The sequence below is a fragment of the Cricetulus griseus genome, chromosome 5 (genome assembly GCF_003668045.3).
Source record: "Cricetulus griseus strain 17A/GY chromosome 5, alternate assembly CriGri-PICRH-1.0, whole genome shotgun sequence".
NCBI lineage: Eukaryota > Metazoa > Chordata > Mammalia > Rodentia > Cricetidae > Cricetulus > Cricetulus griseus.
The window spans coordinates 68,723,366-68,735,466 of record NC_048598.1 but is presented as its reverse complement, the minus strand read 5'-3'; the positions used below and the strand labels follow the sequence as shown (position 1 = coordinate 68,735,466).

General features: G+C 36.4%; 1 protein-coding gene across 9 annotated transcripts in view; it reads right to left on the bottom strand.

Annotated features, from left to right (window-relative positions):
* Ptpn4 (protein tyrosine phosphatase non-receptor type 4) overlaps positions 1-12,101 on the bottom strand; it is a 146,372-nt gene that overhangs the window by 111,748 nt on the left and 22,523 nt on the right. For all 9 annotated transcript variants that reach the window (XM_027417798.2, XM_027417803.2, XM_027417804.2 and 6 more), the window contains one exon: positions 2,129-2,283. In XM_027417798.2, coding sequence (XP_027273599.1) covers positions 2,129-2,266 — 138 coding nt within the window. In that variant the 5' untranslated portion in view covers positions 2,267-2,283. The remainder of the gene's footprint in view (positions 1-2,128; positions 2,284-12,101) is intronic.

Sequence of the window (12,101 nt, the reverse complement as noted above, 5' to 3'; positions counted from 1 at the left end):
TAACAGAGCTGTAACCAGGTTGCAGTGACAGATTCTATTAAATGAGGTGGACTAACGAATGATGTCTAGCCTCCACATGCATATACACACACACTTGCACACACATGTGTATACACACTGGCTCACAGACACAAAGACTACAGAGTAAGTCACAAAGTACTATACTTAACAATTAAGTTTTTCATGCAAACTTTGACTATAGTGGAGAAATAATATTGATGCAATGTTTTAAGATGGTAGCTATGTCAACAAAAAACACAAAAATGTTAATTCAGTGTTACCAACTGATCAATATGGAAAGATATTTTTCTAACAAAGGCTAAACCTAGCTCAACTAGGGTTAAGTTATAACGCAAATCCTGTAAATGACTGTTTAGCTGAAATCTAAAATACCAAGTCATCAATGCCCCAGCTGCTCAGGGTTCTGTATTTGGAAATCAAGTACTATTTTACTCCCTTAATCAAATCAGTGTATTTCAGACCATTTTGATTTTCCAAAATGTATGTATGTACCAGTGAGAGACAAGTCCTTCTACCTCACTCAATTATCTATCTTGATCAAATGAAGAAGGGATCTGTAAACAAATGAATATATTAAACTGTTTCAAGTAAAACATTCATTATCATACAATGACATAATCTTATATTTTAAAACAATAAGGACTTTTATTTTTGTTTAGACTGAGTAGCTGGTACTGAAATACTGTCCTGCCACAAACACCTATAAAAGCTGGATACATGTGTGAGGTGTATGTGTCTGTGCGTTGTGTATTTTTTTTAAAGAAGCAACAGACAATGTATGATCCTTGGGGGATAAAGAAACAGATGAACCAAGTTCTACATTGGTTTTGTTCTCATGGGCATTTCCTAAACAATGGTATAAGAAAGTACTGACCAAGAAGAGAGTAACAAGCAGTCTTAACTATGGTGGTAAAATGAAAAGTATAATTGGAACTACTAAAGCAGTTGAATTGTGTAGGCTATTAGAGAAGAAAGGGGCAAAGAAAAATAAGCTACAAAGATCTACATAAAAATTCTGCAGTATCCTCAACTGTGTTTTAGGGCAGAAAGAGATTCAGAGGTAGCATGATTCTAGGAAGATAAAGGACTCCAGATTCAATCAGAGGCAAGAGATTCTGATGTGCACCTGAGGCATGAGTTGAGAACCCAAACAGCCTATGCTCAGAGTAAGAATACAGTTACAACAACCCAAAGAAAGTGGATGGCATGCCTGAGGATTGTCTTATAGTATCCATACAAACTCATATTATCACATTAAAAATGAATAAGTAAATAAATAAATTGGAACTGGGAAGATGGCTCAGAGTTAAAGTACTAGCAAGTACTTTACAAGTATAAGAACCTGAGTTTGACAAAGTGAGCTATGTATTTGGTATACTATTCTTCTATTCCAACTACAGATTTGAAGTTTTTATAATAAAAAGGGTGTGTGTATCTTTGTATATATTACAAAGACATGTATAAAAACTTAAGAGCCCACAGTGGAAATAATCCAAACACAAACAAAGAAAAAATAGAATAACTAAGCAGAGATAGGAAAATGGATACACTATGGTATACTCATATAAAATAGCATGCAGCAATGAAAATGAATGAACTAGTACTAACATACCTCATAGGTGAAATTCAACAATGAACAACTGAAGCTAGATATTAATAACAAGAACAAACACTTGTTGGATGAATGTTTTTTCAGGCAATATTTATATAAGATCAGTCTTATTACTTATCTTTAACAAAAGTTATATTCACCGGTAGTACAAATAAGACTTTAGTTAAACATATTAGGAAGGTATTTAGGATAAGAAATTATTTTCAGGCACTGTCATGCACATTATAAAACCACCCGCATACTATTGATCTGTTCATGACTAGAATGCTCTGCTGTTTGTGAACAGTCAGTGGTCAGCATTTTTTCAAACATCTAGTTTGAATGAGCAGGCACAGTGGATATAAACTTGTATCAAAAAGACTTCCTTAACTAAAAACATTCAAACTGTACTCTAACTTAATGGTTTTAGTTTTAAAATAAATCTAAATTCAGACTAATATCCAAAGATGATGATGGTGATACTAAGGCAAGGAGGAGGAGAAAATAAATACTCACATTAACTCTGAAAGCCTGTACAGTGTTATCCAGAAGAAGAATGTTGCAAACCACCTCTGTATGCTGTCTGTCTCGGGCCAACTCTGATGCTCGAACATTGTAGGTTCTGCCAGCAGGCAATCGGAAACGTGCGGTCATTACTGTCCACACAAGATCTAGGTTTAAAAACCAAAATATCACTAAATAAAAGAGAAGATACAGTATAGCATAATAAAAAAGAAAGTTAATATGAATTTAAAATTAAAACAAATTACAGAAAACAATTACAAGCTGCCCATACAAGATCTAAGATTAAAAAACAAAAATCACTAAATAAAAGGAATAATGGAAGATATGATATAACTTTAAAAAATAAAGTTATTATACATTTTATATTAAAACATTGACAAAAAACAATTACAAGCTTTGAAACATCAAGATTAAGAAAATTAGGTAATATATATACACAGTCTAAGCTAAAATTACAAAACACCCTAAAGAACTTTATTTCAAACTGTTCTGAGAAGATTTAATGGGTAAAAGTTCCAGTAAGTCACACTGCAATCCAAAAATCTGTGCATGTAAAGGGAGGAAGGAATATGGGAACTCAGCAAGTGGGATGTTACTCACTGATGTGTTTTCTAAAAATATTGTAGGACAATAGGGGAGATTGTTTCATTTCAATCACTACTTTTTTCTTTTTTCTTTTTTTTTTGGGGGGGGGTTGAGACAGTGTTTCTCTGTGGCTTTGGAGGCTGTCCTGGAACTAGCTCTTGTTGACCAGGCTGGTTTCGAACTCACAGAGATCCACCTGCTTCTGCCTCCCAAGTGCTGGGATTAAAGGCGTGTGCCACCACCGCCCGGCTTACTTTTTTCTCTTTATTTAAAAAATACTGTGGAATGAAAATGGTGAAGATCAATCTATTTCAACCAACTACTCCATCTTTTTTTTTTTTACGGGGAAAGGGAGGTGTCAAGGCTTACTATGTACCCAGGTTGGCCTGGAACTCCTGCCTCAGCCTCCCAAACTGCTGGAATTATAGGCATGTGAGAAGCGTCTAGCTCTTTACAATTTTCCATTTTTACATACATGGAGAAAAAAAAATAGAACACCTACAAAAAACAAACACCATACTGCTGTAAATAATAGCATTAAAGACAATGAAACTGTACTTTCAAAGTTCTGAAAGAAAATTATTCAGAACACTGAATTCTATACCCAGAAAACTAATGGTCATATTAGAGAGAGAAAACAAAAACAAAATCATTTCAGGAATTCCATGACTCAAAATTTTTAAATTTATAAAGACAATACAATAAAGGAAATTGAGCAAGAAGAAACACAGACACTTGGGATATTATTATTTTTAGTTTTTCAAGACAAGATTTCTCCGTATAGCCCTAGCTGTTCTGGAGACCAGGCTGGCCTTGAATTCAGAGATCCACCTGCCTCTTTGGGACACAAAACAAAACTAAATATACTTAAGTAACTGAAATTATACTAAGTATGTTCCCTGAGAACAGAATTGAACTAAAAATTAACAATAGAAAAGTCTCTAAACACATGCAAGCAAAGAAAATAGAAACATTCTAAAAGTGCATGTGGGACAAAGAAGAAATCTTAAGGGAACCCAAAAGATACACAGAATTAAATAAAACAAAAATACAATATAGCAAAATTTGTGGATTACAGATATAGCAGCACTAATAAGGGAAATTTATAGGACTGCGTGAATATGAACAGATAGACGGACATGCCTCAAACCAATAATCTAGCCTCCTAAAGAACTTGCACTGAGGTGGTGGTAGCGCACACCTTTAATCCCAGCACTCAGGGGCAGGCAGATCTCTGTGAGTTCAAGGCCAGCCTAGCCTACAAAGCTATACAAAGAAACCCTGTCTCAAAAAAATAAATAAAAATAAATAAATAAATAAATAAACAAACCTTTACAGAAAAAAAAAAAAAGAGCTTGGACAGAGAGCTGGAGAGATAGCTCAGTGGGAGAGCATGTAGTGCTCTTTCAGGACCTGAGTTGATTCCCAGCACCCATGTCAGGTGGTTCACAACCACCTGCAACTCCAGCTTCAGGGAATCTGACACCTCTGGTCTCCTTAAAATATCTGCCACCCATGTGGCACATATACATACACATAATTAAAAAGTAAACAAATAAATGTCCAGGTACTAAACACAAGGTCACCCGAATTAAAAAATAAAAAAACAAAAACTTACTACAACTTAAATAGGGTATTAATCCTCACACAGTGATAGTTGGAGATTTCAATGACCACTTCTCATCAATAGACAGGTTATTCAGAGAAAAACTATACAGAGAAATGCTGGAGCTAACTAATGTATAAACCAAATGAGCCTAACAGATATTTATAGACCATTTCACCCAATAAAAAAAAAAAATCTACCTTCTTCTCAGCACCTCAGTAAACTTCCTCCAAAACTTACACATACTTGGACAAAAAGCAAGTCTCAACAGATGGAAGAAAACTGAAATAAGCCCCTACATCCTATCAGATCACCACAGATTAAAGCTGGATATCAACAACAGAAAGCTTACAAACTCATGGAAACTGAACAATTGTCTACTGAATGAAAAGTAGGTCAAGAAAGAAATTAAGAAAACAATAAAAAATGTTATAGAATTGAATGACTATGAACACACAGCATATCCAAACTTATATCAGGGTTATAGAAGAGGTAACTTCACAGCATTAAGTGCCTATATAAAATAAAATTGGCAAGACCTCATACTAGTAACTTAGCAACATACCTGAAAGTTCTAAAACAAAAAGAAGAAATCAACCCAAAAGGAGTAGACGGCAGAAAATAATCAAACTGAGGACTGAATAAATGAAAAAAAAAACTAAAAAATAATACAAAGAATCAATGAAACTAGAGTTGGTACTTTAAGAAAATCAGTAAGATTGACAAACCTTTATCTAAATTAACTAAAAGGCAGATAGAGAAGATCCAAATTAACAAAATAAGAAATGAAATGGAAGATTAATAGCAGACATCAAGGAAATGCTGAGGATCATAATGGCATACTTTCAACCTGTACTCTATCAAATTGGAAAATCTAAAATAGATGAATAATTTTCCTAACACATACCATGCACCACAGTTAAATCAAGTTCATATAAGCAGTTTAAACAGACATATAACCCCTAATGAAACAGAAGCAGTTATTAATAGTTTCCCAAAAAAAAAAAAAAACAACCTCCCCAAAAAAAATAGGGCCAGATGGCTTTAGTACAGAATTCTATCACACTTTCAAAGAAGCACTAATACCAAGATTCCTCAAATTATTCCACAAAATAGAAACAGAATGAACATTGCCCAATTCATTTTATGAGACCACAATTACCCTGATGCCAAAACCACATAAAGACCCAACAAAGAATTACATTTTCCCTTATGAACATAGATGGAAAATACTCAATAAAATATTTGCAAAGCAAATCCAAGAGCACATCAAAACAATTATCTACCATGAAAAAGTTTCATCCCAGAGATGCAGGTATTGTTCAACTTATATAAATCAATAAATGCAATCCACCATAGAAACAGACTGAAAGACAAAAAACAAAATGATCATCTCATTAGAAGCAGAAAAGGCCTTTTGACAAAATCCAACATCCCTTCATGATAGAAGTCCTGGAGAGATTAGGGAGACAAGGGACATACTTCAACACAGTGAAGGCAGTTTACAGCAAGCTCATGGCCAACATTAATTTAAATGGAGAGAAACTAAAAGCAATTTCACTAAAATCAAGAACAAGGCAAGGCTGTTATTCTGAACTTGAAAAGTGGGGAATATCCTCAAACTTAGCACAGGAAGACTTTCTGAACAGAACACTATTAGCACAGGAACTAAAATCAACAATTAATAAGTAGAACCTAAATGGAGCTGAGAAGCTTCTGTAAGGCAAAGACACCCTCATTCAGACAAAGCAGCAGCCTACACAGAATGGGAAAAGACTTAACAATCACATATCTGATAGAGAGCTAATATCCAAAATATATAAAGAACTTAAAAATTGATATGAAGAAAACAAATAACCCAATTTTAAAATGGGGTAAAGACATAAACAGAGAATTCTCAAAATAGGGAACTCAAGTGGCTGAGAAATAGAAATGTTGAACATCCTTAGTCATCTGGAAAATGCATATCCAAATTACTTTGAGATTTCATCTTACACCTGTCAGAATGGCTAAGATCAATAAAACAAATGAGAGCCCATGCTGGTGAGGAAGTGAAGTAAAGGGAACACTCCTCCTTTACTAGTATGAGTGCAAACTTGTACAGCCACTATGGAAATCAGTGTGACTGTTCCTCAGGAAGATGGAAATCAACCCCAAGATCCAGCTATACCACCCTTGGGCACATACTCAAAAGATGCTTTGTTCTACCACAGAGACTATTAGTCAACCATGCTTATTGCTGCTCTATTCATAATAGCCAAAAATTGGAAACAACCTAGACATCCCTCAACAGAATGGATAAAGAAAATGTGGCACATTAACACAATAGAATATTACTAAGCCATTAAAAAATAAAGTAAAATCATGAAATTTACAGGTAATGGATGGAACTGAAAAACATCATCCTGACTGAGGTATCCCAGATCCTAAAAGATAAATATGGTATGTATTTCCTTATATGTGGATATTAGCTGTTAAGTCAATGATAACCAAGCTCTGTAGAACTACAGAGATTATGTATAGAGTAATGGACTAGGGAATGCATATTGGAAATAGGATAGTTAAGGGTGAATGGGGTTGCTCAAATGGGAGGATCAAGAGGGAAGGGAAAGGCAATAGGAAGCTGAGGGAAGGAACACAAGAAGAGACAGTTAAAAGTAAGTACCATTTGAGGGGAAGTGTGAAAACCTAATACAGCAGTAGTTTCCTATATATGTGGTGATATTTTGTTCATGATCTAACAAATGAAGCTTGCCTGAAGATCACAGTATAAAGCTAACCACACTAGTTAGTCATAGGGGCCAGGGAGTAGTGTTATACACCTTTAATCCCAGCACTCGGGAGAAAGAGGCAGATTAATCTCTGTTAGTTCAAGGCCACCCTGGGCTACACGAAATTGATCCAGTCTAAAAAAGAAACAGAGTTCACACAAAGATGATCTCAGCACTCTAGATCCCGTGCCTTTAATCCCAATACCAGAGAGGAATACAAGGTGGAATATAAGGAATATAAGTAGACAGGAGCTCAGGACAGTCTGAAGTTTGGTGGACAAATGCAGTCTGGAGTTGCAGTCAGAGGACAAGATTGCCCTTTCTGTCTGAGCATTGAGAAAGGTGAGAACTTTATAGTGGCAGGCCGCTTTGTTTCTCTGATTTTCATCTGAGTTTTTATTATTAATAACAATTAGAATTTGTGCTACACACACACACACACACACACACACACACACACACACACACAAAGGTGATCTAAATGAAATTGCCAAACAATGGGGGAGACAGAGTCCTGATTAGCCATCTCTTGTCATCAAATGAAGCTTCCAGTACCAGGGTTTTGTTATATCTAATTGAGTTGTTGGCGGAAGGGGTCAGTCCCATGAGAATCCCAAAACAACCCAGGCTCTTGACAAGACTAAAGGTTGCTCTCCACAAACTGACAAGGCCAAATTGCTGAAGACAACACCTCACAACGCTTGAACATAGAGAAATCAAGCTGGTGCCTACATAGAGCCTTCACCCCTACTTTCTAGCATCTTTGGTACAGGAAGGCACTCCATATGCGACCAAAAGAGAAACATAAACAAGCCCAGCCATAAACCCTCTGACTTATAATGCTGCCCTGACTGCAAGATATGCCAGGGCAATGGCAACACAAAGCTTGTAGGAATAACCAATCAAAATCCGATTTGAATTAAGACATGTTCTACGACATGGAATCCATACCTGACACAGCTTGGGTGACCAAGAATCAAACACTAGATAGCCCAGAGACCTAGGGTAAGACCAAATACTACTGTTGTAAAACAAACAAACAAAAACATAGCAATAAAAAGACTCCAGATGACATTCTGCTATACTCATAGATCATTGCCTTGCTCAGCCATCTTCAGAAAAGCTTCCTCCTACAGTAGATGGGAACAAAAAGAGACCTACACCCACACATTATACAGACTTTGGAAAACTCTGCCCTAAATGGAATGTCTCTATCAAATCCCTCTTCTCATGGCTTTGGGACCACCACAGAAGAGGAGGTAGAATTTAAGGACCAGAGGGAGTAGAGGACACCAAGAAAACAAGGCCCTCTAAATCAACATGGTCATGGCTCATATGAACTCACAGAGTCTGAGGCAGCATGCACAGGGCCTGCACAGTTCTGCACCATGGTGTGTGTGTGTGTGTGTGTGTGTGTGTGTGTGTGTGTGTGTGTGTGTGTGTGTGTGTGTGTGTGTGTGTGCTTCCAGGTTAGCTTTTTTTAATGGGATTCCTGCATTATCTAACAAATGGATCTCTGATTCCTGTGCCTTCTCTTGGGCTCTTTTACTTCTGTTTGTTTGTCTTGTCCAACTCCAATATGTTAGTATTTGCTTTATCACACTTTATTCTTATCCCTTAGAAGTCTATTTGTTTTCTAATAAGAGACAGAAAAGGAGTAGCTCCAGGAGGGGAGGTGGGGAGAAACTTGGAAGAGCAGAGGGAGAGGAAACCATAATTAGGTTATATTATATGAGGAAAAAAGTCTATTTTCAATAAAAGGGGTAAAAAGGAAGGAAGGAGGAAGGGAGGGAGGTAGGGAGGGAGGGAGGGAAGGAGGGAGGAGGGAGGGAGGGAGGGAGGGAGGCAAGAAGAGCCCAGGCAGGTAGACAAGCTGACCAGCCAGCATGCTAGCAATTATGAAAGCTATAGAAACATTCTTGCAATGAGTGGATCAAAAAAGAAAGGCCATGAAGCTCCCTCAAAGTCCCCATTTCTGGAGAAACCATCATCTAATCATTCTAACAGATACCTAAAAATTCCTACTTGCATAGCATGCTTATTTTATCTAAGAAACTGACTGTTACAAACAGCCTTTTATTCAAAGCACTTTTTGAAAAGTTACCGGTAGTAATTATTTAATAATATAGCAGCCAGAAACATTAATAACTACTAGGGTGGAAAAGAAGGTAGTCAAAACAAAAACAATACAAACTGGAGAATACCCGTAAAAGACTGAAAAGCTCTCCCATATACTTCTGGAAATGCAGAAGGGTGACAGCAGGTGCAGAAATTTGTTCATCTCAGCAGACTAAGACTAAAAGGTTACATTATATTCTATATTCAATATAACCAGTGGCATAAATGAAAATCTCACCATTAGCATCATACTTATGGTAGCTTCACATAGGCATCAAAGTCATAGATGCAATGCAAGAAAATAATGAGAGGAAGAGGTTAAAGTATCTCCATTTGCAGAAAATAAGACCTTACATGGAGAAAAGCTTAACAATCCATATACAAAAGACAAATTTAGCAAGGTACAGAATACAAACTCAATAAAATCAGCTGGGTTGCTAAGTACCAACAATGTATGATGCCAAAAGGAAATTAACAATTCAGTTTATGAAAGTGTCAAAAAGTTGGGGCTGGAGAGATGGCTCAGAGGTTAAGAGCACCAACTGCTCTTCCAGAGGTCCTGAGTTCAATTCCCAGCAACCACATGGTGGCTCACAACTATCTGTTATGAGATCTGGTGCCCTCTTCTGATGTGCAGATATACATGAAGCAGAATGTTGTATACATAAAAAATAAATAAAATCTTTAAAAAAAAGTGTCAAAAAGTATATACAGGAATAAATTTAACCAAGAAAGAAAACTGTGAGACTATATATAAAACCTACAAAATACCAAGAAAAAGAAGAAATAAGGGCACAAATGAATAAGAAGACGGTACTATAACAACTGTTAACATTTGTTTTAACAATTGTTCATAGCACCACTCAAAAACCCACTCAAAGTGATCTGCGGATCACCTGATATAACCTTTATAATTGAGATCCTAATGACATTGTTTTACAAAAGCAAAATAACTTCCATCCCAAAATTTATACAGAATTCTCAAGGTACTCCAAAGAGCTAAGAAATCTTGAAAAAGTACAAAATTAGTACACTTCCTAAGTTCAAACGTTATTACAAGGTTATCACAGTCGCAACAGTGCAATATTAGGATGAAGATTTAGGAATAAAGGCCAAAATAAACCCATCATCATCTATAAGGAAAGGGAAAAGGTCTCAGTCTATTTGTGTTGCTAAACTACACTTTAATACTTTTTTTTCTTTCTTTCTTTCAATTTTTTTTTTCCAAGACAGAGTTTCTCTGTGTAGCCCTGGCTGTCCTGAAACTCACTCTGTAGACTAGGCTGGACTCAAACTCATAAAAACCCACCTACCTCTTCCTCCTAAGTGCTGGATTAAAGGTGTGCACCACCACCATCTACCACTACCTTGTTAATGCTTGGATACTTTGTCAAGCAGTTGATTGGCTTTGAAGAAGACATAAACTTTACTTTTTCCTTATAGGCTTCCAAAGACAAGCCAAAGTACAATTCTACCAATGAGTTTATTGGGTTTATTTACAAAGTGTTGATGGCAAATTACCTACAGGAGCGGGAGTGACTCCAAAGCAGTGGCACCACATAAATGTCTCACCCTAGCATGGAAGGCGACTTCCCTGCAGCTGCACAGGCCAAGTCTCTCCTTTAGTTAACCTTCTATCCTCTACATACTCTAACACCTCCTGAGACCACAAGGCCATCAACTAGAGTAGAATTTCATACCACTAGGCAGAAGGCTGGCATCTCAGGTGAAGATTTAAAGACTCTCCCATGCACTCCTTCTATGAGGGAATGTTAGCAGCATGCCCAGTCTTAGTGGTCTCTTGTAAGCAGTCACAGCTATTCTAATGAAAATGACAGCTATTAGGCTCAGAGGATAGTTCTCTATAACATTTTGGCTCACAATTCTGAGGGCAGGGAAGTTCTAGAGCATATACCAGTATGTATTCATTTTCTGGAGGGCCTCATAGTATGTCACTATATATATGGTGGAGTGGAAGAGAAAGCAAAGAGAATACATTAATGCAAAAGAGATACAGAAGGGAGTCTGGCCTCCTTTAGGGCAAAGCTCTCTCATCTTAACTAATCCAGTCTTGGAAAGACTGACTCACTCCTAGAAGACCTAAGTCTTGAGAGAACTAATCCCAGAAAAGCATTAGTCCATTCATGACTAATTAACAATGGGTTAATTACTTCCCACCAGGCTTTACCTCTTAAAGGTTCAAATACCTCACAACAACAATACATTGAGGACCAAGCTTCTAGTACAGGCCCTTAGCAGGAACAAACCTCTGTAAACAACAAGATATTAATGAAGAAAATGTTTCTTTTCAACAAATGGTTCTAAAAAACCTGAATATCCATTTGTAAAAAAAAAAAAAAAAAATTCATCCTTACATTAAACCACAAACAAAAATTAAACAGACCTAAATATGAGAACTAAAACTCTTAAAAGAAAACATAGAGAAAGCTTCATGATAATGGACTGAGAAATAATTTCTTAGAGATGACACCAAAATGACAGGTAACAAAAAATATAGAAAAATTAACTTTCATCAAAATACAAACCTTTTGTAAATCAAGGAACAATACCAAGAAAATGACTAGAAAAAGCACAACATAAGAAAATACTAGTAAGTCATATCTCTTATAGGTCTAATGTCCAAAACACATTAAGAATGCCAACAAAAGGAAGAAGGGCTGATAATATATTTAGCATGTAGGAGGCCCTGGTTTCAAACCCTGACACATCAAAAAACAAACAAAAGGTCTAATTTAAAATGTACAACTACACTCAAATAAAGATTTCTTCCAAGGTATACAAGTAGACAATATGCACATTAAAAACATGTTCTGTATGACTATGCCTAACCATTGGGGAGATGCAAGTTGCAATAATGACATGC